Consider the following 25,384-nt stretch of genomic DNA (forward strand, 5'->3'; position numbering starts at 1 on the left):
CCAAGATGTCGTCTACCCTTTCCTGTTGATTTAGGTATAACAAGATTACCACATGCCAGAAGATTCGAGTTGCTTTGATCGCTTCATGCCCCATTCTGATCAATATTTGAGCCGCCCTTTTCGGGTTTTCAACTCAAATCCCCTTTGGCCTAAGGTGGCCTTTGCGGGTTTTCCCTTTAGCCTCTCCATTTTTACTTTTTCATTTTTTCATTTTTCATTTTCATCTTTTTTTTTTGCAATTCATTGTCTTGCAATACAGTGACAAACCGTGGTGTCTGATTTTGAATTGATTACAGCCCTCAGCTATCGTGCTGTCATTCAAGTTCAATGCATTTTCTAATACCATCCTCTTTGGAATTCTATATCGGCATATGATGACATTGACGCATGCAGTAGCCTCTATCCATTTAATGAAGTAATTAATTATCTCAATAGTGAAGCAATGCTCATTAGAAGTCTTCGATAATGGTGATGTCCATGCCCCATTTTGCTCAAATTTTGAGTCGCCCTTTTCGGGTTTTCAACTCAAAACCACATTTGGTCACAAAGCGCCCTTTGCGGGTTTTCACTCTGGCCTCTTTTTTACTCTCTCCCTTTTCCTTTTTCTTCTCTCTTTTTTCATTTTCATTTTGACATTGATTTTAATTTTTCTTTTTCTTCTTTTTTTTATTTTGATTTTGATTTTTTTAGCTCATAGGGTTAGGCAAGTCCTAGTTATCCCTTTCGAAGAATCTTCTTTGATATTAGACTTCCTTCATAGAGCCTTTTGGGGTGACACTATGACTGAAAAATTTTGATTTTCATCTTTCATCAGGATGAGATCCAACAAAACTTGAAGAGATGAAAACTTGACTTCAAATGGGCAAAGCTATGCTGAGCCAACGAGAAAGGCATTGCCCCGATGAAGAATTGCATCATTCATATTGTAAATTTCTGCCATCGTGCTGTTGTGCAAATTTCATTATCAGCGGTTAACCCGGGCATATCCTGGCATGATCATACAAAAACATCTTTGAACCTTAGAGGTGACTCAACAAAGTCTTGCTTTGTCTTTGCAATCAGGTCAATTCTAATATTCACCAAGCTCACAATTTCTAATGATTCCTTGTGAGGTAGGATCTGTCTATCCTCTTATTCAACCATCATCAACAAGTACAGAGATAAGCTACGATCTATGTCATTTTCAAAGTCATGAGATCCCTCTAAACACATGCCTCGCTCAAAAGGAAAATCTGAGTTTGTAGCAGCGTCATTCACGTAATTGATATCTAGGGACCCATAATAAGTACCAAAGAATATACAAAAGAATGTATAAATTCATGAATAATTATTTGTACCATATGATTATGAATGAATGAATAATAATTTGGAAGAAAATTCAAAAGAATGAAAGAATCTGGAATTATTTGCAAAGATGTATTTCATTAAAATAACAACGTTCAGACATGAGCCTATTTCACAAAGGAATTTCTATCATTTCTAGGCTAAAAACAACAAAATGTTCTGAACATTACTCTAGATAAGCTCTAAAAACTACAGGGATTTCTTCCGCAAGCCAATTGCTTAGAACGCTCCCAAATTTATAAGGGCGGACATCTAACAATGTCCCTTTTCATTTGTGTCTTCAGACACATCGTTGATGTGAACATTTCCCAACACCTCTTCGTACACCACATTCGCCTCGTCATCAATATGATTGGGCAGCGTATTTTCTGCACTGGATGAATCATCAAATTTGACAACGCCTATATTGATGAGTCTTTCAACTAGCTTTTTGAAGGCAATGCAATTCTCTACCGAGTGCCCTGAAATTCCCGCATGATAGTCACATTATGCATTTATATCGTACCATTTGGGATAAGAAGGTTGTAAAGGGGTCAACTAATGAGGAGCAACAACATGCGCATCGAACAAGCTTTGATACAGCTCCTTATATGACATCAGAATGGGTGTGAATTGGAGCTTTTCAGTACCTGGTTTCACTCTAGATTCTTGCTTTAAAGGGTTCTGATGGCTGGTGGTTTCCGTCTTTGGCCTGCCCACTGTGATTGGTTTTGAGTGGCCCTTGTTATATCCGCCTGCATTATCCCTTGTATTCCTCTTCTTCCCTGGGGTCTTTATAGTATCTAGGTACTCTACCCTCATCTGCTTTATTTATGCTAGATGAGCAACAAGATTAGCTAAATTGTTCCTCAAATTGGATCCTGGGCCTGTCAGGCAATTCACTGGTGTCGATGTACCAGTCTAATAATATTGGGATCCGATAGTAGAGAGTGCCCCTTATGGGCGCCCATCTGGCTGGACCTGGACACTTTTCGGAGTACAATCTAAGGAATAGGCAAGATCCTCATTATCAACCCCAAAGTAAACCACCGGGTCTTTCACTTCTTTTGACTTTCCAGCTAGCAATCGGTTGAATTGGCTTATAATAGTTCTCTGCAACTCTAGCATCTGGTCTCTCATTTCCTGTTGAAATTTGGTCAGCTGCTCTTGCATCTGTATTTGCATTTGCTCTAATTTCTCTAACCTTTGTTCCATTTCTCTAGTCTTTGCTTGGATACCGTGAGGGTGTTGGGTTGGTTGGTTTTCCATGTTAGCTGAAATAAATTTACTCGATTAGACTCTTTCAATGGATTTTAATGCATATGATGTTATGTAATGCAAATGCATGAAATGAATGCCTAAAGAGACGTTGATTCTGATTCAAGTACATTTAGAAAACTTTTCTAGAAGACAAATTTCTTTACATAAAACGGATACATGTACGGCCTCACCCTCATATTCCAAGAAACAACATCGATCTTTCTCTTCATCCGTATGTTTAATCTCGCTGGTTTCCAATGAATGTCCCTTCTTGCTCCTTGATCCTGGTTGCGATCCATCGTTTTCCTATCCTCGTAATGCTCATCAGACTCCTTAAGGGAATTGAAACGTCGAAGGCTCTTGGACAATCATATTGAATCCTCGGGCCATAAAGTGAAGTCACGAACTCTTTCATCACCATTCCTGTGTTTCTTGGAATATATTCGGTTAGTCGTATTATTTTCCACTTTATCAAGGAATCCGTATTCCATGACAAGCTTTCTAAGTTAGTAATCAATCTTAAATCAATATCTCTTTCCTAAGATGCAGATGCAATGCAATCAAAACACAACAAGAGGGGTTAGTACCAAACAGAAGTAAACAAGGAAAACAAAAGTACTTAATCAGGTGACCACTAAGGGTTTGGAGTAGCTCTATCTAGGATGGGTTCCTAAGGTCTTCTACATGCAGTTTGGCTCTAAAGTCGAGGTACCCGAACCAACAGATTCCTCGATCCTCACCCATTATAGGCTCATACAGACCGAGTTCGGTTCAGGGGAATACATTTCCCTATGGCTGCACGGAGATGAAAATCTCACGAAGACATAGCTACGGATGTATTCCGAAAGTGATCCACTATCCTGCATGGAGGTGAAAACCTCACGAAGGAGTAGCTTCTCACTCCTACTTAGAAGGGTAAGACTAAACAGTCCTTATGCAATATGAATGCCAAGATATAAAACTCAATTTACAGTAATCATACAAACAAGTGCAAAGAGAGGATCGTAAATTTTCAAATCAAATTTTCAATTTTCGATAATAAGACAAAAAACAATCAATTTTACGGCTTGACTCTCTATCTTCCCCAGTGGAGTCGCCAAGCTGTCGAAACCATTTTTTGAATTGAAAAATAGAAATCGATTTTGAAAGTGGAAATGGGAGTCGCCACCGATCTTTTATTGTGGTGTGATCAGATCACCTTGAAAATAATTTTAGGCCTGCAAATTTTGAGAAAATAGGTTCGGAAGTCGGTTACGCACGAGGAAGGGTTAGCACCCTCGTAACGCCCAAAATTGGTATCGAATTGATTGTTTAATGTCTTAGTGTCGAAACTTTGAAATGATTTTGAAATACGATCCATTTATCTTGAATAAAATGAATTGAATAATAAGGCTCACTTACTTCAAGGAAATAAATTGTCACACTCAGTGAGTTAGAGTGCAACGTTTCAAATCCTCAAAATTAAGTTTGACTTTTAAAACCTATACATTTTGAGAAGGATATTCGATTCTTTAGGTCAGATGAGAAAATCGAAACACAGTAAGTTAGGGTTTGATCTCACAAAATCCTAAATATCGAATATTACATTTATTTTCATTCGTTAGAAAAATCCTCGTTTCGAGAAAATAATATGTCATATCCAATGCATTAGGACATCACATATCGAATTCCCAAAAATGAGATTATTTGGAAATCATAGGTTTTATTACAAAAGAGATACTCGGCTATCTAAATTCATCGGAGAAATTGAGGCCCAGTAAGTTAGGGCACAATTCTCTCGAGAATCATGAATAGCGTGTATTTTGACAAATTGTGAAATAAGATGATTCTAATGCTTTTATTGAAATACGAAAAAAAACGCATTGATTAAATGAACAATGAACCATGCAAAATTTGGATAGTAAATATACACCAATGAGTGATGAGCGATAAATCAATAAATACAATGACAATAGTTCCAATCATGCATTATGCCACTATCAACATCAACATTCAAAAGTTATTAATTTAAAAGGAAGGTGCAACGTAACTAATTTAAAAGAGAAAACAAGTGAGAAAAGAAATTTGAATTTAGCAAAGTATTTAAACAAAATTGTACATTTAAAAAAAAGGGTAATTTACGAAGATTTGAAATAATTTTGTAATAAAAATGAATAAAAATGTTTAAATGAATTCTAAAGAAAGAATTATAAGAAAGAAATATAAATAAATAAAATGAATAAATCACAAAATTAGTATATGTTTAAATTAAATAAGGAATATATGAAATGAAATATTTAATATACGTATTTATATAACAATATATGTAAAAGAGGTTGAAATAAGTAAAATAATAATAAAATATTTATATAGAGAAAATAAGTAAAATTTACAATTTGAAATTAGTGGTATATTATATACATACGTAAAAAATTTAGTATAAATTGTATATACACATATAAAATAGAATTAGAATTATGAAATATTATTGTATAACTTTTTTAAAGTTAAAAATATACACATATATGGTTTTAAAAAAATCATAAAATGTGTACAAATTATACTAGTCAAACATAAAATCTATGAAATAATATATTACAAAAATTAAATAATAATATAGGAAAACACAAAATAATACTATATAATAAAATAAAATAGATGTATATAACGATTAAGTAAATTGATGAATAATAAAAATAATTAATAGTGACAGGTAATAATAATGATAATAAAGAATAACAATGGATTAATTTAGAAATAAAACAAAACCCTAGGGGCGAATTTGAAACAAATAAATAAACGACTGAAATGAGAAACGCTAAACATTAAAGGGACCATTGTTGCAATTAAGCGCATAAATTCAGGCACTTAAACCTAATCGTCGAAACGATGCCGTTTAATCACGGATCTAATTGAAATTGGAACTAAATATGAGGTAACAATTAAAAACGGATAAAAATCGAATTAAAATGAAAGCAAATGCGGAGGGGCTCGTTGCGCAATAATCCCATTAGACCCAAAGCGCGTGGATCCTTCCCCCGGGTCGGGTCACCGCGCGGGTCACAGGACAATACGACGTCGTTTTACTGGCGTTATAAAAGACAGAAAATCTGCTTTTCTATTCACTAGTTCAGAATAAAAAAAGGAAAAGATAAAAAAGATAAAAAACCTAAGGGCTTCGTTCCCAAAGATAAAAAAACCTAAGGGCTTCGTTCCCTTCCCAAGCGCCGCTCTCTGCATCAACTCCGATCGTACCAGAGGAGGACGCGAGCTTCGACGGCGTCGACGTCAAGGTAATATACCCTCCTTTCTCTATGTTTTACATACATACATAAAAAGGTAACGAATAAAAAAAAAACAAAGTCGGAGAATCACCTTAAGAAAAAAAACTGTTTTCTATTACTTTTTTCAATAGTTTTCAATACAATATATTTTTTTAATCTTCTGCACCCCCCCGTTATAGGGTTTTTTGAAAGGCTTTTTATAGCCCCTGAAAGAAATGTAAAAATAATACAAACTTATTTTCTTTTTCTTTTTTGTTATTTCTTTTTTCTCTGCATTTCTCCTGTTGTTTGTTTGTGTGCTGCGCAGGTACGGCCGTACGAAGGTGGTGGCGTGGCGCGCGTAGAGAGGAAGACCGAAGGCGTTGGAGGCTGTGTGGCGCGATAGGCTAGCTAGGGTTTCTGTTTGTGGTTTTGGGCTAGGGGTATTCGTGATTGGGCTAGGGTCTAGGCAAATTGGGTTTAAATTTTAATGGGCCTTAGTGGGTTAGCATTTAAGCATTTGGGCCTAGGTATATGGACTATTTCTGGACTGTTATTAATTTTATATGTGGTTTATATTTTGATTTGATTCACGGGCCGGGCAAATTGGCCTAGGTTTATAATGGCATGTATAGGTTGTTTTGTAATGGTATTTAATGAATGTGTTAATGTAAGTTTTGGTAATTTTAAGCCTTGAAGTTATGTTTGATTTGTTGAACTATAGTCCCTTACCAAACCATGTCATTTTGGTCACTTTTAAGTACATGTATATAAGGTTCTTATGGTATGTTAGTAATGGCTTGATAATGGTCATTTGTGATATGTTTTGGTAGGTAATTAAACTAGGTTATAATGCTTGAAATAAGGAAATGTTGACTAGTTTTGGTATGTAATGTTTTGGTGTGGTGCCTTTGAATTGTATATTGGTTAGGTGATTTAGGATGTTTGAAATGTCATGTTTATGCATGTTTGAATGGTGTTTGAATCCCTTGAATGTGTGCTTAAATAGTTTGAATAATTATGCATGAATTAGGTATGAAATGGTTTGATTTTAGGTAAATTTTAGGTTCACACGGTCTGGGACAAGGGCCGTCACACGGTCGTGTGAGACCACGGCTTGGCAACATGACCGTGTGTCATATGAGAATTTCTTAGGGTTCAAGTCAGTGAGTTGCATGGCCTAGCACATGGCGTGGTACACTAGCGTGTGTGGCAACTCAGAGAGTTACACGGCCTAGCACACGGCCTGACACACGGGCGTGTAGGGCAACTCAGTGGGTTACACGGGTGAGGACACAGGCTGGGACACGACCGTGTGTCACTTGTTCGAAAGTTACATGGCCTGGGGTGATTTCACACGGCTGTGTGACCCTTATTTTCAATTTTTTGCCACTTTTTCCTAAACTTTCCATTTTGTTTCAAATTAGTCTCAAATTACTTCTAAGCTATTTTTAGGGCCTCAAGGGCTCGATTTAGGGACAAAATGCATGTGATTAAATAGATTATGATATGTTTAATTTATTTAAATATTATGATGTTAAATGTTTTTGATTGTATGGTAATGCTCTATAACCCTAATCCGGCGATGGAGACGTGTTAGGGGTGTTACACTTCATGTATAGTTTTTCTTACTTCGTAAAATCGTTTGGATAAAAATCATTCATAAGCTTGCAAATATCTTCCATCCGAAAAGCTTTGTAATTATCGTGTGGATCCAAAGTGAAGCTCAAAACAAGTAACTGCACTACATCATCATTAAAGCGAAAATTCATTTATGTTAGCAATGAATTGATACCAATAATGAATATATCAAAACGATAGTGATGCTCAATTGTGAGGTTATCAAATTGAGAGGTCTTTTGCGTAAGGAGCCAAGAGGAAGATAATTTGTATTTTTCACTCTGTGCTCTCAGTCTCGACATCAAACTCCTTTCTTTTTATCTTGGCAGTGTCGAAACCTTACCAAAGGAAGATAATTCCTTAGCAAGACATACAAATCAAAATACAAGAAAGTCACTAACATAGTATGTATGGGTATGGACCAAATCAATTAATTTTGGAATTTGGCTTCAAAATCCATGTGGGCCTCTAAGTTTAGTTTTTTAAGGTCTATCATACATTAATATTTAATTATTATTATTATTAAAGTTATATAATTAAAAACTACAAATTACTTTGTTAATATAAAGTATAATATTATGGTTTAAGGAAATAAGTTATATAAAATATAATTTTATCAAAAAGGACTAATGTTATACTATAATAAATCTAAAATATATGATAATTTATAAACAAAATTTAAAAATATGAAAATTATAAAGGGACGACCGCCCTCCCGCGCCACTTGCATCCATCCCTGCTAGTAGGAATAAAAAACTTTACACATTTCACCAATTAAGGATAGTAATATTTATAATTACAGTAATCAGATACATCGTCCGGACAGGACAGGCTGGATACCAGAGTTGTTTTTCCCAACAGTCTGTCTCTGACATAACACTTAACCACAATTATATAATATATATATTCTACAAATAATTCAATGCATGCATCATCCTGATCACAACCTGATTGTATTTAATTTAAATAGGCAAGTTTCCATATTTCTTATTTATGGGTATTTAAACGTTAATCAGATTTGAGCCTGCCACTTAATTGTGTAGTATTAAATATGAATGATTGAGTGAGTGGTGTAGATTTCATATCAATGGCAGAGTAGGGTTAGTATGTGAAGGTTCCTGGAGGTGTGGTTTTAATCCATATTATAATAATGCCTAGGGCTAATACTATAAATAACCCAAACCAGAGTCTAGGTTGGTGTTGCTGTGTTGGTTTTGCTGTGTTGGTGCAACAAACAAGAGAAGCAATTAGAGTTTAGAGAGCTTCTCCTATTTCCTCTTTCCATTCACTCGTCATTACTCATAATTATTAATTTATTGAGGAATCAGTTCCTGCATTTAGCTTTGTACTGCTAATAAGAAGCAGTTGAGATGAGTGGCATAACAGGAGTATGTTCCCGATTAATGGGAGAGTTCCTGCATGCGCTGGGAGGCGGACACATACGACCAACTTCAGCAGCTCACGTTGATCCCACTGACCCCATGGCTCACAACTCACAAGCACCAGGTCATGAGTTGATGCTCCGGGCTCTCACTGCTGTGTTCGGCATGGACCAAAGCAACGGCAGAATAAACAAGAAGAAGGCCCGTCAAGTGGTGGAGAAGCTTGGCCTGGTTGATCACACCGGGGAGGATGAGCAACTCGATGCTAGCTTTGACCTGGCCGCTGGTGCTGGTGGTGATGGGTTGGAAGAGGAAGTATCGGTGGAGGAGGTGCTACTGATGGAAGAAGAAGAAGATGGGTCCAAGAGGAATGAGCTGCTACGGCAAGCCTTTAAAATATTTGACGAGGATGGCAACGGATTTATTGACGCAGTAGAGCTGAAGAGGGTGCTGCAATGCTTGGGGTTGGACAATGGGTGGGATATGGCTCAGATTGAGAAGATGCTCAAAGTTGTCGACTTGAACCTGGATGGAAAGGTCGATTTTACCGAGTTTGAATTGATGATGAAGGAGGCTGCTGCTGGCCTTAATTAATTAAATCACTTCTTAATTACTCCATCTATCTCTAGTTATTTTAACCATAATCTCGAAATTTTCTAATTACACTTTAAAATTTGATTTCTTAATAACTATTCGCATGCACAACTATTAATTATAATGTAATAGTGTAATTTAGTTCCAAAAGAAATACGTGCAGCATGAAAGCAATTTGGGTACAGGCAATTTCAGCAGTCAGCAGAGCTGGATCTAAATACTACTAGTACATTAACTGGATCTAAATCTAATCGACAAAGCAAGCAGGGACACAGTAGATACATATAAAAATAAATTAATCCTTAAGGCCAGCTCATAGCATCACCACCAATTCCAATATTATTCTGATTGGAATTGGTGAAATCAAGAGTTGGCAGGCCAAGATTTGGTGAGTTCCCCATGTCCGTGAATCCAGCATAGGAAGAAGAATCTCCTTGAACGGTAATAGTGGGGGAGACATTTACCACCCGCCCAAGATTGTGATTATTAGTAGCAATCGGTTGCTGTGAAGTCAAGTGACTCTGAACAAGTTGATTCAAACCACATGTGAAGGAGCCTCCAGCTAGCATATCTTCAGCCAGCTTTACCTATATATGCATGATGTAATGATTATATTACCCTTTCAGACTTTGCCTTATGAAAGGAAAATTACAAGTATGCATCACAATAAATACCTAAAGTAAAGAAAATCCGTACCTTGTGCCTCAAGGCTTGCACATTTGAGGTGAGCACTCGATTGTTAGTGCCAACATCACGAATTAGTTGATGAGCATTAGTAAGCTGCTTGAATAGGGAATCATTTTCTCCCCTTAATTGTTCAGCCTTTTCAAAGAAATATTAAGAAAAATAATTAAGGATTGTGCTTCTATAAGGTTTACAAAAATAGTAACTATATATAGTAGTGACCTGGAATTCAAGTTCTGCCAGTTGCTCTTGCTTTCTTTTCCTTGATCGCCTGGCAGACTCCCTATTAGAAAGCTTCCTGCAGGAAATAGAGTTGCAGTATTGGGGATTCCGCATTCATTTTACCAAGTACCATATAGGTATATAATAGAAATACCTGCGGAGGCGTTTCAAATGAGAGGGGTCTAAGCTCTGTTCAGACTGACCAGCATCTGCTTCTTCTACTTCTCCTTCTCCTTCTCCTCCTTCTTCATCTTCATCATCATCATCATCTTCTTCTTCTTCTACATCGTCGTCATCATCATCGGACGGATCATGATCGGAGGAAAGAGTTGTAGCTCCTCTAACTTCATTCTCCCTACTCCTATAGTTTGAGTTATTCCCTTCACACACTGTACTTCCCCACGACTCATTTCCTGATTTGTATATGTACATACATCCAAGAACCTAAGTTAAAATTTGAAAATTTGTATCTATACGTAAGTAAGAAAAAAGAAAAGAAAAGAGAGTACCGCAGAAGGATGATTGAGAATCAAGGTGTGAGGTAAGCGTCTGTGACAATAATACATGTGTTTGAGGGCTAAGCTCAGCTGCATCTCCGGAAAATTCAGTGAAGTGGAAAGAATTAGAAAGATGGGCGATGGGCGGATGAAGAGCGAAATCAGGGAAGGCAGAGGGTGCAGGGATGGTGGTGGTACTCATAGTGTTCCTGCTGAACTCCTCAAGAGCCAACTCCGAGGCGCTCCGCTTCATCGTGTTTAGCTCGTCAATCAGTTATTAAGACAAGGGAATTTAAACGTACCACTCATCTTAAAAAACAATATTAAGAAAAGGTAGTGCTTTAGCTCATCAAAAGTAAAGTCCTAGTCCTAAATCCATTTTCACAAAAAGTAGCAAACCCAGAACACAACAAGAAGCTAAAGCTAAAGATGAAGCCTAAAGCTTTTACTTTACTTTTTGACTGCTATTAATGTAATACCTAACTAATTTAATTGCTGCAATTGTTGCCACATTGAAAGTTGAAAGCACTGCTACCATACGATCATATGACTGCCATGCCACCATCTAAAAGTTGCTTTCCTTCCATCGTAAGGTAAGAGAATCTCTAAAGTGTCTAACGTTTTACTGTATCTTTTAATACCGGCCAATCTAGATTTTCCTCATCAATTATTATGTAATATTGGAGATTAATTTAACACTTGGAATTTTTTATTAAAATCACAAAACCATAAAGAAAAGCTTGCCCCTAAATGAGAAAAGGCCACTGAATGAGGACGGGGGCAACTGTTGTTGGATTATTAATAAGGATTTATATTTCATAGTGCTAATCAACCACAATATGCTTTATCATCAAGAATTTTTAAATTAATTTTTTTATTTCATTTTCAATGATGTGTCCTTAATGCACTCATACTATATAAAATTAGAAATAATAATTAGGAAAATTATTGGTTTTGTTTCCATATTACTTGGATTCAAATAGATACAATTAAATGGTAACATTTTTCAAATATTTATATTATTCTAATAACTATAAATGAAAAGATGTAAATAATAAAAGTTATAACTTTTGATTCTTGATAAAGAATTATGCTTATTCATAATAATAATTTGTCTCTTAAATATCAAGAGTTATATCACTCAATTTTTAATAAATAATTATTACTTGAATAATTATGTTTATTTAAGAGATATTACTTGAATAGTTGTATCTCTTACTTTAATAGTTATATCTATGTAAGAGATATTAATTGAATAATTATGTTTACTTAAAAGATGTGTGATGGTCATAAAACTAACTAAAAATTTGACTAAGGCAAGTGCACCTATCAATTAATAGTATAGTTATGATAAGTAAAGATACCGTTCCTACGAGAACTACAAGTACTAGTAATTAATGTTTTTCTATTATTTAACCGAATAATTCAACTAATTGATTAAAACTAAAATTAACTAATTCAATTGGCTGATGAACGCGGCAAAAAACAAAACACGAAAGTAATCGAATAACAACCAATAAACGAAACAATACCTAGGTAAGAATCTGCCTAGATTTCATTCGTCATTATCAATCTAAATTACGTAATTTCTTTACTTAGCACCTTAATTCATAGAAACCCCTAAATTATGCTAATATCTCTTTCGAGCAAAAGAGCAACTGACTCTAGGTTGATTAATTCAAATTTCTTTCTAATTAAAATTCCTATTATTGCATTAACTCGTGCTATGGATTCCCCTATTAGATTTGACTCTAATCGAGTAGATTTATGTCGTCTTATTTCTAGGATTGCATGCAACTCCACCCAATTATGCATGATCTAATCTTAAACAGGGTTTATTCAACCACTGATTTAAGCACATTGAACATGGATTAATACTCTAGGAATATCAAACCAACAATTAAACACACATAATTGAGAACAAAAAAACTAAGTATTTAGTTTGTAAAATAGAAATCAAACGACAGAATTCATCATAGGGTTCATCTCCCTTTGGTATTTAGAAAATTAGTTCATGCTTGAAAAGAGAAAAATCAAAGATACAATATAATCGAAAGAATAAAAGAAACTCTTGATAACTCCCTAAGAAATCAATTGGGAATCTTCAATATTGATGGAAATTTGCTTTATAGTCGGCTTCAATGGTGTGTTTCGAGTCGTTTTCTTTAGTGCTCTTTGACGGCTCCCTCCTATCTTCTTATTTTTGTCATATATACATCTTAAAATGCTTGAGAAACCTAAAAATTATGATTTTTCGCTATTCAATACACAATCTCATGAAATCGACACAACCTACAACACACCCATGTGGTTCACACAGTCGTATGAAAAGGTGTAGCTTGTGTGGCTCATTCAGCTTGCTTCGACATTCCGATTTTTGCTCCTTTTCCTTCCAAGTTCTCTATTAAGCATTAAAACATGAATTTTAAAGGATTGAGAGTATGAAACTGACAATTAACATCGAATAATCACCCAAACGCATTAAGAATGAGATTAAAACATGTTACTTTTAGCACTTATCAAATATTCCCACACTTAAGCGCTTGCTTGTCCTTAAAAAAAATTCTCAACCCACATTCATGTTAACTTCCCTTTATTTATTGTTTTACCTGACAATGTCCTAGGATAATCTATAGATAATTATGCATTGGAAATTTAAACTAATATGACACTAAAGAATACAAACAATCCAAGAAGAAATCTTTTCTAAGGCATGCAAACATAGACGTCTCCCCTATCTCAATAATTACTTGAAATTCAAACTAAACAAGAATTAACACATTCACTAAAATTCACTCAAAGCACTCAAGGTGTTTAAGGTTCAAGTAATGTGCACTCAATAATCAAACAAGAAATGCTATTACCATAGGTTTGCTTGAAAATTAAATCTCCACCACTATAGATACAAGATGACAACCAATCAAGAAGTCTTTACGAGGTTGTAACAGGGCTTAGGTTAAAGGTACGAAAAAGGTCATAAGAGGTGATTACAATCGAGATTCGAATTGATAGGTTACCAAACCAAAAGAATCAATTGGTGAATTACAAGAATTCAATATCAGTGAGAAATAAATAGTGGATGTGAGCTTTTGTACAAAAGATGAGAGTAACGATTCAAGCTCAAATAAGATAGTAAGTTTTATAACCTAAATACTGATTTCTCAATTGATCAAGATCGCTAATTTTTTTCTTTTATTTTGGTTTTTTTAGAACAAAGAGAAATTCAACAATACAAAATGATAAGACATAGTTAGGAAACTAACCAAATCGAATCTCAACAAAAAAAGGAATCAATTAAAATGGTGATTTACAAAATTAATGTGGTTTTTGGGTTAACATGAACGAGTGATAAGTAAACAAAAATGAATTAGGATCAACGGGGTTTACTAGGAGGTAATACAACGAGTAAGCTATTTAAAGGTTAATCGGGTTAAATCCTAAATGCCTCTATCATTTTAGTATATCAAATCAATAATGTGATCTCGACATGTATAACCAAAACAAGTTCTAGAATAACAAATCTAGTTGACATACTCACAACTAAAAAAAAATGAACATGAAAGAATAGATGATCTATAGGCTCAAAAGGTCACAAAAAAAGGTTTTGGTGTCAAGCTTGTAAACTTAAAATTCAAGATAATGCTTTAGTTCGGGGAGACAACCTAAAATAATAGTTTTTTGAAAATGACTTATCATGCTTGGCTCTCTCTTGCCTTAAAATATAAATAAAACAATGCATAAAAATCCACAAATTAATCCCAAATAGAATCAATAAAAACTTTAGATTTAGAAAAATTAACTCTAATGTAAGGTTTGAGGATATTACTTAAACATGAATAACAATTTAAGGACTGTGTTGCATAAACATATAAATTTCTCCCTACACTTAAGATATACATTGCCCTCAATGTACAAGCAAAGATAGTCACAATAAGTAAAATATCATAATAAAGGGAGGAAGAGAATTGAAACTGCCTTGATTTTGGATGAATGAGTCAAGATAGTGAAATCCAAAAATGTAGGAGATCCTAAATTAATTGCATGTTTCTGTGCACACTAATAAGAAAATAGAGAAAAATGAAATAAGATAAAGAGGTAGCTGAACAAACAAAAAATAGTTAAATAACAATAACAATAAAGTGTATAAAAAACATAACATTCTTGAAAAGAAGAAGAAAAAATAACAATAAAAATAAAAGTAAAAAGAAAAACAAAAACAAAAACAAAAACAAAAACAAAAACAAAATAAAACTAGGTAAAATCACAAATCGACATCACAAGGAATATCAGGATCGAGAGGCTTTTGGTCAGTTGTGTGAACTGGTGACAAGAGATGAAAGTGTTAGTACAACTATAGTAAATAAGCCTCCATACGATCGTGCTGCTGTTGTAAGCGTTTGATCTACTCTGTTTACTGCTAGACTCGTCCTAGCTCCGGGATGACAACGAATCATCCGCATGTGATTCATAATTATCAACCTCTAAAGGGCCATCTATCCAACCAGGCTAAAAGAGGAGGTTTGCTCCGAAGTGTTGAGAAGTCCAAAATACCTCACCAGATATAGATTGGTCCCTTCTTATGCCAATCCGATTGGTGGCGACAACACTGAGCCACAAAATACGCCACATCAATCGAGTGGCGCTCCTTTATACTCCATAAAAAATATGCATCTAAAGTACTCATGACCCTCGTGCTTTCTTTTCATCATATCACTGTGTGTACCAAAATGGTATGGAGACACGTAAAATAGGGGGTAAGCATGTGGCCTTCGACTGGCTCGAGTTATATGGCAGTTGAGTTTCAGCAATGTCAGACCAACAGAGGGGAGCCGGTCAATAGACTTGCTTGGATAATGTCAAAAACTTGAGAGTGCCCATAAAATCATCGGAATATAATCTGAGTGCAGCTCCAAAACCTAGGACACTAAAGTAACATGTCATATCCTTTAGTCAAATTGAAATGGTGCTAGACTCATCCCACCATGATATAACCGTCTTTAAAAAGAAAGTAGAGAAGAACTCCAATGTGAGTTCTACGTCGGTGGGCTCTATTATGGTAAAGAACTGGTCCCATGGTGCTATGTTGATCAATACACGGACTCGGGCAAACAAACCGACTGCCTGTAGAGCATCCCAATCAATGCACCGACCCACTCGTAAAGGTCACTTCTTCAGGTGCTAGTATTGGTCCTCAAGTGGACCTGGACTAAATTGGACAAACAGGTGTCTGGTGATCGTGGTCTAAGCCGAAGGTGAAGATGCACCTATTGGTTTTTGCTTTTTATAGGAGGGGACAGGGACCTTAGTCTTACCTTTTGTATTCGTCATGATGTACTTGAAATAACAAATGACAACCAGATATCAGAAGGGAAGTGAAACACTAATTGGGGAATATCAACATCAACATGAAGCAGAATCAATGTCAAAAGTCATGTATTACAATAGACAATATATATTTGACACAAGGAACTAATAGACATAAAGTCAAAATAACATCGCCATCAGGTTAAACTAGACTAGGAAAGACATGAAATCAAACTAAAGCACCAAATAGGGGATAAATCAATTTCAGCAGAGCATAAAATGTAAAGCAATTAACTAAAAGTAGGCATAAAAAAGGTAAATAAAATAAAATAAAATAAAAGATAGAGGATAATAGCAAAGAACAAACGATGGTCCGGGGTTTAATTGTGGAGTCTACGAACAACGACATGTAGAAACAGTCGACGACAAGGACATAGGACTAGGTAGAACGGAGAGATGGTGGCATGTGGGACAGAAGCGGTAGGGTTTGGAAGGAGAAGAAGAAGAAACAGGAGAAGGGAAAAAGGTTGGGGAAAAGATGTGGAGGGGAAACGACACTGATTTTAAGAGGGAAAGGAGAAGGGAAAGATGAGAAAAGGGAAGAAAAATGGAGGAACTAGCCAAGTGAGTGGCGAATAGTGACCAAGGGGACGAATGGTTGCGAGGAGAGAAAAGATGGGCCAGAGGACTGGAAAGAAACTGTGGTTCATGGAAGAAGGCTTGCGTGAGAGAACGAAAGGGAAGGAAAGGAAGAAGGGGGAGGAAGAAAAGAGATCGGGGAAAAAAATTTAGGGTTTCAAAGAGAAAAGGTAGGTATGGTTGTGTATTTAGCTTGTGTCGGGTCACACGGTTGTGTCAATGAACTGTGTATGTCTTTGAGGCCATGTGGCTCTTAGCATACCCCTTCTTAACCGTCACACGACTGTGTATATAGGCCGTGTTGGATCACATGGCTGTTTCACTCAGTCGTGTATATCTCTAAGCCAGTGTGAGTTACAAGAAAGTTTTAAAAAGTTACTCTAATATTCACACGATCCATAACATGCCCGTGTGTTTAAGCCGTGGTGACCTGCTATCAAATATAGTAGTTAATTCGGGTCAATTCCACATTTGAGGAGCTTGTTCTTTAAGAAAATTAGGATTTTATAATTTGGTTTTAGTATTTAGGCATTGGGATTAAAAATTAATAAAAATAAGTGTTTTTAATACATCTTGTAGGTGTTGTAACCCAATAGGTCGACACGGGCCTTAAGTTGTGCTAGTTGGTTTAATTGAGTGTGTAGGATGGACAAATAAAGGCTCAATTGATGTGGAAGCAAAGGTCAAGTGCTACACAAGCTTCACGGGACGTCAAAGCACCAAACGAACAACACAAGGCATATCTTTGGTGTCATGTCGCACCATGTAAGGGGTGTGGCATGACACACGTTGATGTGCTGCCTAAGTTCAGTGAGGTTATTTACGTTTGTGCAATCAAACTTATACAAAGACCTAGGACATGTTGAAGACCTAATTTGGGCTGCCAACACCTCTATAAATAAGTTATTAGGGGTTGAATGTAACCATGTTGTCCTAGATGCCTTCTGACTAGCTGCGCGCATGCGAATTAAAACAATGATTTTGAAATGCGGGCCTTAACTGCAAGCAGATAATGTCAGTTGTAATATTTATAGTTCTGATGAAACACGAAGTATTCCAAGGGGTTGAACTGAAAGGAGATGGTGATTGAGTAATAATAAGCATACACTCTAGATTCTAAGTGGCTATTGGTACGATTTTATAATACGACAAATCACAATAAGAAAATATTACAAAGAAATTAAATACGCTACTCTAGGGACTAAATTGTAAAAAAATTGCAAAACTACGAAATTAACTAAGAAATGACGAACGATGGTCAATTGACTTCAATGTGGGTTACCAATTTTTGAATGGGGGACATCAATCGCTTAAATTACTAAAGTTTCTTAATTTTATCTCTTGATCTCAATTTTACCAAATTAGATAAATTAGGTTTATCTCTTGATCTCACTGGGTAATCTAAGACAAACGAATTGGTGCGCAACAAGATTACCTTTTGGTCTCACTTGCCTAGATGTTCCCTTAGGGTCATCACCCATAAATTTTTAGGTTTATTCAAATTAATCTAATTTTTTACGATTTGATCTTTTATGCAAAAATCAACTCAGTACATAGCCATGAACCAACCCCCTTAGAGGTTTAGCTACTCAGGCTGAGAATATAACTAACAACTATGGAAATAAAAAGTAAGGCATCCATGAAATTAAAGTTTAAGAAAAATATAAGAGTTGAGATTTTTATGCAAGAAAACTTAAAGAAGATGAAACTAAAAGCATTCACGAAGAAAATCTAAAGCTATAAACATAAAAGGAGCAAACTGTAAAGGGTTTAAAGTAAAAGAAATTGAAATACATTAAACTAATTCTGAAGATGTCTTTCGACCAAGGTACAGGGACTAAAAGTGAAAATAAACCTAAGCTACAATGACAACTAACTTAACTACCACGAAGAACAAATAAAACAAGAAAAAATATTGCTAGGAAATGTAAAATCTACAGGTAAGGAAATGAAAATAAGAAACCTTAAAAAAAGAATAAGAGAAATCTAAGAGAAAACTTAGAGAAAATAAAGCTAAAAACTAAACTAATGTGTGTCTCCTCTCTCCTCAGCCAAGTTGGCTATTTTAGGCCGGTGGCTAATGAAATTTTGTTGCCAAAATTTCCCTTACACAGGCCTTGTATGATTGGTGCGTCGGAATGAAAAAGGCTACCCTTTTTTTTCCAATTTGTCCCCTCAAGATATTGATATTGCGATACCCAAGAATAAGATATCGTGATAACCGGGTTAGTTTTGAACTTGGGGGTATTCTTTGAGGGTGGATAACATAATACCCAAAGTGGATATTGCGATACCACAGAAGGGTGGTCTCCAATATTCAAGTCTATTAGAGGTATTGCGATTCCAAAGTTTGGCTATGGCGATACTCTTTCCTTTGGTGCTGTTTTCTCTTGTTTTCAACCTCCAACACGTCCCTACACGTTAGGGCCCCCAATGGCACTATTGGCCAAATTGGGTCACAAAAATGAGTAAAAATGAGATATTTGCACTTATTAACTTAAAAATCCAAAAATTACAAAAAAAAACTATGAAAAAAACATTACTTTGCTTGAGAATAAGCTCCTTAAGTATATTGGGAAATCCTAATTTTTCATATCAAATTACGACAGAGCAAATTCCCCCACACTTAAATTTTTGCTTGTCCTCAAGAAAACACACCAAACATGCAAAAGAAAAGATTAATCTTGGACTGAATCAAATAATTAAGTCACATAGTGGTAAAACACTAAACTCGTACAAGTACCACCTCACATTTAACTTATGAGTGATATTTAGCTAACTTGTTTATTCCTAATGCAAACATAGTTAGTTCACTAAGTTAAAATGTCAATAGATGTAGAGGCAATGGAATTGAACATATGTACAAATTTTATCCATCAAAATAAATTATGCGGATCGCTCATAAATATTTATAAAAGGATTGGCCATATTCGTTCAAACAAATGCAAGCTATTTATGAATTATTGTGTTGGTGGCTTATTCAGGTCGCAAAGGTCTTCTAGGCTTGTAACGTTTTGAGGCTTAGGATGGTTCAAAATTCAAACAATAGATACTAAAATGGGTTCAAGCAGTAGAAATGGTTAAGCACATGACATTGTTCCCTATTCACCTCTAATTAATTTGCATGCTCACTTCCTTATTTCTCCTTCCATCGCCGACCTATTTATCCCAAAATGTTAGAAGGTATTACGTGAGATTAGTAGGTATAAAAGTTTGTAATCTTCAATTGAAAGATTTTCATTTTCAAGCTTAATTTTGGTTTAGCTCTCTTTTTCTTTATCTTGCACTCTTTCGTTCAACCCACTCTTTTTTTAACGTACTAATTTGCGAAATCTCTTCATTTTTTTTTCACAAAAAGCCACCATGATGTCTCTACTTAACCTTTAATTTCCATGGCTTGTCATCCATTACATAGTGCATTTCAAAAAACATAATCGAAAAGGATTGAATGCTACACTTGTTTAGGTTCAAGGCTTTGATATTAAGGCTTACAAGAGAAAGAGTACTCAAGGCTCAAAGATATGGGAACTAAGGGTATATAATAATAGGTAAGCTTTTGGTCTCGAGGTTATTTCAAACAATGCCTAAGGTCATTCCCAAATCAATCACCTAACACCAATTCTTTCAAGCATACATCTATTTAAAAAAAAAATTAACAATTCAAATTATTTATCTACAAGGATCCATATACTTTATTCATTTTATGGTACACTTTTTACATTTTCATTTAGGTTATTGCCTCTAGTTTATTATACACATTAACTAATTGAACTAATTAGTCTACAATTAAGAATAGTACATTATCTAGTATCATTCAAAATTTCAAAGTTTGGCAATTCTATGTACTTATACAATATGTACAACTACTGACTTATTACCTAATTATGGTCCACTCACCATGCAATTAGAAAAAAAACAAAAAATGAAAAATATTTTTGGAATTTTTTTGAAAAAGGTCAAAAATTAAAGATAAATAAAAAAATAGCATAAAAGCAAGAAAAATAAAACACATAAAACTATGTGCACCCTCACACTTAGACTACACATTGTCCCTAATGTGTCCCCCCAAAATAGATAGGAGGTTACCAAACTTCCCTAAAATGGAATGTTAGACTAACTCAGGGGTCGACCTCCTCGTTGAAGCTCACGAATGTAGTGTAGCCTTTTAGGATAATTCACTGCACATATAACAAACACACAAACAAAAACAAATACTAATAATGGAAAAATAAAACATTCAAAACAAATCCAAAAGTAGTTTATAGTTTACATGCAACATAAATAAATAAAAATAAAATGTAATCTGAACACACGTAACTAATTCGAGTCATCAGAGATCAATTCTAGATCCACAAGGTACTTCCCTTTTCCTTTGTGCTTGAGAATTTGAAACGCCGGCTTAGTCTTTCTTTAGATCCTTTTAAAATGATCCCTCCTCTCGTCGGTTGCACAGATACGAACATTGCGCTTGTTGCATTCTAAATTTTATTGGGTGTTTTGTTCCCTATTTTGTTTGTTCTTTTCTTTCCTCATATTCTTCTGGTCTTCCATTCCACACCTTTCTTGAACATGAGAATTGTTTGGTTTCATTGGCCAAGATAGCTTTTCTCCTCCATGTTTACTCGCACATCTTTCCACATAATGCTTCATAACTTTGATCATTTAGGAGTTGTAACATCTTGAATCCACCAGCTCGTCAAGCCATTTTTCAATGCCTTCCAGCATGTTTTCTACTTGTGATTTTATTGGGTACAATGTCATCCACTCTTTCCATTTCTTATGTCTTTGTGCCGATTTGTCACGTTGCTCCTACTGGATTGCCTTGACTTTCTTATAAATTGAATCACCTATCACATGTGTAGCTGGTCGATGAAATGATTGAAGCGACTCCATAGGCACTTTTGCAGCTTTGCATAAGCCTGTGACTAGATGTGGAAAGAAAACCCCAGCATCATCTCGGATCATACAACATAGCATAAATTTGTAGATCCATGTCACTACACAAATGTGTTTTCTCTACAAACTAGAAGCCAACAAAATGGCTTGGAAAGGATCAATAGTTCTAGAACTATGTGCGGGGCTGATTTTTGTGCGAAGAAAATGTATCCAGAGTTTGACTAGTAGAGTGAGTAGGACCGAATTAAACGAGAGGGGTAGATTCATATAAATATCTCATTCCTACTCTCATCAACCTTCCGTCAAGTAAAGCATTATAGAGTTTAAATCTATGCCACCGAAATTTCTTAATTCGAGTAGTTCAATCTCATTATTTTCATAAAAATGAACCTTATAATACTTAGATATTATATAATGAGAGACTTCAACCTCTTTGCCCTGACATAAATTCTTGCCTCCCATTGAACTGCACAACGTCCCAAAACTCATATTTAAAAGAGGCCTCAAAGTTAAACCTGCATTCATGGATGAACGGTTGTCCATGAAGTTCATAGAAAAAATATTTTACCTCCATCGACACAAATTTTTGGTTACTATGTTTAATAGACGTAGTTTAAGCATCAAGCAGTTCCATTGAGTTTAACCTTCAAGGATGCATAATGAAGGAGTCAAGAATATTAATGTAGAACAAAAAGAGTATAATAGAAGCTTTACAGTGCAATAAAACAAGAATGATACACCTATAATAATGGTAGGCAATGTTCTTATCGTGGTGAAGAATACTAAACTCTTTCCCTTGCTACACAAGAGTAGAAATCTGCAGTAAAAAGTTAGAGTAAGAAGAAAATCATAAAAGAGGGGTTAAAGCCTAGAAGGAATTTGGAAGAGATTTATGAGAACTCTTGGAGATAAAAAGGTTAAGAGGAAAGGGTGGTATATAGCTAAGGCATAAAACTAAGGGATTTAGGGCTTTTCACAAAGATAGGATCCATTTTTGCTATGACCTGACTTAGGTATTGCAATACCCAAGAGTGGTTATCGTGATACTTGAAAAATTTTAAATACGCCATTCACTAGTCTGCCAGTGATGTCATGATATCCTGTGATGGATATTGTGATATCACTTCTTCGAATCCCAAGTATTTTTAAAAATGAAGGGCCACCGAGAAAAAGCTTCGAGTCACAACATATCTTATTTACAAAAAGAGAGTAAGATACATAAAAAGAGATTTAAAGCATTATTTTTAGATGGTCCTTCATTCCATTGAAATGAAATTTCCACAAAGTCCTAGAAACTTTTAACCCTTTGCTTGTTTATCATTGGGTTGATCAAGCCACCTTCAGCAAATGCACAAATCGATCCTACCTTGACTTAAGACATTTCTATATGTTCATTTCGAGCCATTTCTCATCAAAATCCAATCCACTCTGTTTCACCTTCCATAGAATCATCGACGTTGGATATACAAGTTCAAATTCTTCTAAGTTCTCCATCTCCATTTGGATATGTCTTTGATGGGGTATATCCTCGGTCAGCTTGTGTTGTGGGATCTATTCCTCAATGTCCAAAAAGTATGGTGGCTCTTCTGCATATGACTCACTAGATTTGAATATTTCCTCGATAATACCCAACACATCATTCAATACTCCCACCTTTCTCTCTTGTTGGTAGTCGACCCTCAAGTCTTGTGATAGCACTAGAAAAAACATAGGTTTTCCCCCTTACTTATTGGTTAAATTGTTTCCATTTAGTTATCCTTAGCATATATTTTAGCATTTTCAGTTTAGTAAATTGCATTTTATAACTCAGTGAATCCTAGCTTATTTTATCCTTAATTTTGCTATCTTATTGCATTAATGTCGCTGCATGAGTTAATTCCAAATTGCATCCAAAATTTTCATCGCACTTGATAGTTGTTTGGATAAGAACCAAAACTGTGTGAGCTGTCCAGTCTGGTATAGCCAACCTGTATGTACAAGGACATAAGAATTTTGAGGAAAGAACACTTGTACTGTTGGAGGAGGACAAAAAAGGTAGACATGAGAAGAAAAATGGAGCTTTTTCTCTCCATCATCATCTTCATCATCTTACCTTGAAGCTTACGACCATTGCAGCTTAAGCCTCTCATGGGTGAGCCAACATGAAAACTAGATGCAGACTGGCTCCTGACGAGGAGACCTAAGTGCGAGACAAGAGGGAATAGAGAGATTTAGTCGAGTTGTCTAAGGATAGTATTCTCCATTTGATTCTTTCTTATTTCTTTCTAAATGCTAGTGATTACTCTATGATTTCTGTTTGTATGGAAATACACATGAGTTCTTGGTTAAATGTTATCTTATTAATGTAACACCCCTAACCCGTATCCTTCTCCAGAATAGGGTTATAGAGTATTACCGGAGTTTACAAATTAATTTTCAGACATTTCATTTCATCAAGCATTCAAATTTATAACCAATCAAAATCAAAACATTTATGAGCTAACATTAACCAATTTAACTTATACAAGTCATTATAACTAGAATCAAATCATCCAAAATTACCAATAGAACCAATGGATAATGTGATATATCTCCAACAAGCTTCCAACCCAATCGAGCTTAGATAATCATTTCAAACCATCTAATAATTATACCTATTACCAATAATAATTCAATTCCAATAATAAAACACACACACACACACACAAATATATATATATATATATAATATTAATTACCAAATAGCATTCACTTCTATTAAAATTATACAAAATATAGTTCATACGAACTTACTAGGCTAAATTGCGAAATAACAAAATTGAGGAAATTTTGGAAAATTTCTATTTTCTTGAATTTCCACCCAATCTTGATCTAAATTAATATTTCATTCAATTTACTAATTTAAATAATAAAACTATTCATTTCATGCAAATTGGTCACTTTTTGACATTTTACAAATTTACCCTTAAAGTTTCATATTTGTTCAATTTAGTCCTTGAACCTAAACATGTAAATTGGTCATTTTAATGAAAACTCATGCTAGTTGAATAATCATATATTTTCCTCCTCCTCCTCTCCATTCCACATCCTTAATGTATATAACATGCCTATATGTAACATTATCTATAATTTCACCATTTATTTATATATTCATTCAAAGTTGTCAACTTGATTCACAGTCACTAAATTATTTATATCTTGAGCTAAAGAACTCCAAATTGAGATAACTTAGTTTTATCTAAAACTAGAATCACATATATTATTACCATAAAATTTTCAGAATTTTTAGTTTAGCCAATAAGTACATTTTATTCTTTAAAGTCACCTCATTCTCTTGTCTAACAGTTCCAACCCTTCTTCACTAAAACTTAATTATCTCCTTATAAAAAATTGGATGATATCCCTGTTTATTTATATTGAAAATAGACTATTTAAGGATTTTAAACATATAAATTATAACCCATAATTATATTTGTACAATTTTTATGATTTTCCAAAGTCATAACAGGGGAACCCGAAATCATTCTGACATTGTCTCACAAAATCTATTATATCTCATGATTTACAATTCCATTACTTACAACGTTTCTTATATGAGAAACTAGACTTAGTAAGATTTAATTCCATATTTTTTTCATCCTCTAATTTCATTTGCACAATTTATGGTGATTTTTCAAAGTTAACCTATTGCTGTTGTCCAAAACTGTTTCAGTGCAAAATGTTAATTACGAAAAGGTTAGGC

The 25,384-nt window shown here is 34.8% G+C and overlaps 2 protein-coding genes across 2 annotated transcripts; one reads left to right on the forward strand and one right to left on the reverse strand.

The window, feature by feature from the left end:
* The first annotated feature begins 8,639 nt into the window (after positions 1 to 8,639).
* Positions 8,640 to 9,445, forward strand: LOC105774084 (calmodulin-like protein 2). The gene has a single exon (XM_012596425.2). The coding sequence runs from the start codon at positions 8,816 to 8,818 to the stop codon at positions 9,419 to 9,421; it is 606 nt and encodes a 201-aa protein (XP_012451879.1). The 5' UTR covers positions 8,640 to 8,815; the 3' UTR covers positions 9,422 to 9,445.
* A 90-nt stretch (positions 9,446 to 9,535) lies between these two features.
* On the reverse strand, positions 9,536 to 11,267 carry LOC105774083 (basic leucine zipper 9). The gene is made up of 5 exons (XM_012596424.2): positions 10,837 to 11,267; positions 10,482 to 10,740; positions 10,328 to 10,403; positions 10,118 to 10,243; positions 9,536 to 10,008 (listed from the first exon to the last, which is right to left on the reverse strand). Exons 1-5 carry the CDS (start codon positions 11,075 to 11,077, stop codon positions 9,724 to 9,726), a joined length of 987 nt encoding a protein of 328 aa, XP_012451878.1. The 5' UTR covers positions 11,078 to 11,267; the 3' UTR covers positions 9,536 to 9,723.
* Between the last annotated feature and the right edge of the window lie 14,117 nt (positions 11,268 to 25,384).

Source organism: Gossypium raimondii, chromosome 6 (genome assembly GCF_025698545.1).
Source record: "Gossypium raimondii isolate GPD5lz chromosome 6, ASM2569854v1, whole genome shotgun sequence".
NCBI lineage: Eukaryota > Viridiplantae > Streptophyta > Magnoliopsida > Malvales > Malvaceae > Gossypium > Gossypium raimondii.

What these genes read in the sequence shown, in the direction of transcription:
- LOC105774083 (XM_012596424.2), bottom strand. Translation starts at nt 11,077, where the DNA reads ATGAAGCGGAGCGCCTCGGAGTTGGCTCTTGAGGAGTTCAGCAGGAAC. An exon ending in TTCTCAATCATCCTTCTGCG is followed by an intron (nt 10,741 to 10,836) that starts GTACTCTCTTTT and finishes TATACAAATCAG; the next exon opens with GAAATGAGTCGTGGGGAAGT. An exon ending in CATTTGAAACGCCTCCGCAG is followed by an intron (nt 10,404 to 10,481) that starts GTATTTCTATTA and finishes TATTTCCTGCAG; the next exon opens with GAAGCTTTCTAATAGGGAGT.
- LOC105774084 (XM_012596425.2), top strand. Translation starts at nt 8,816, where the DNA reads ATGAGTGGCATAACAGGAGTATGTTCCCGATTAATGGGAGAGTTCCTG.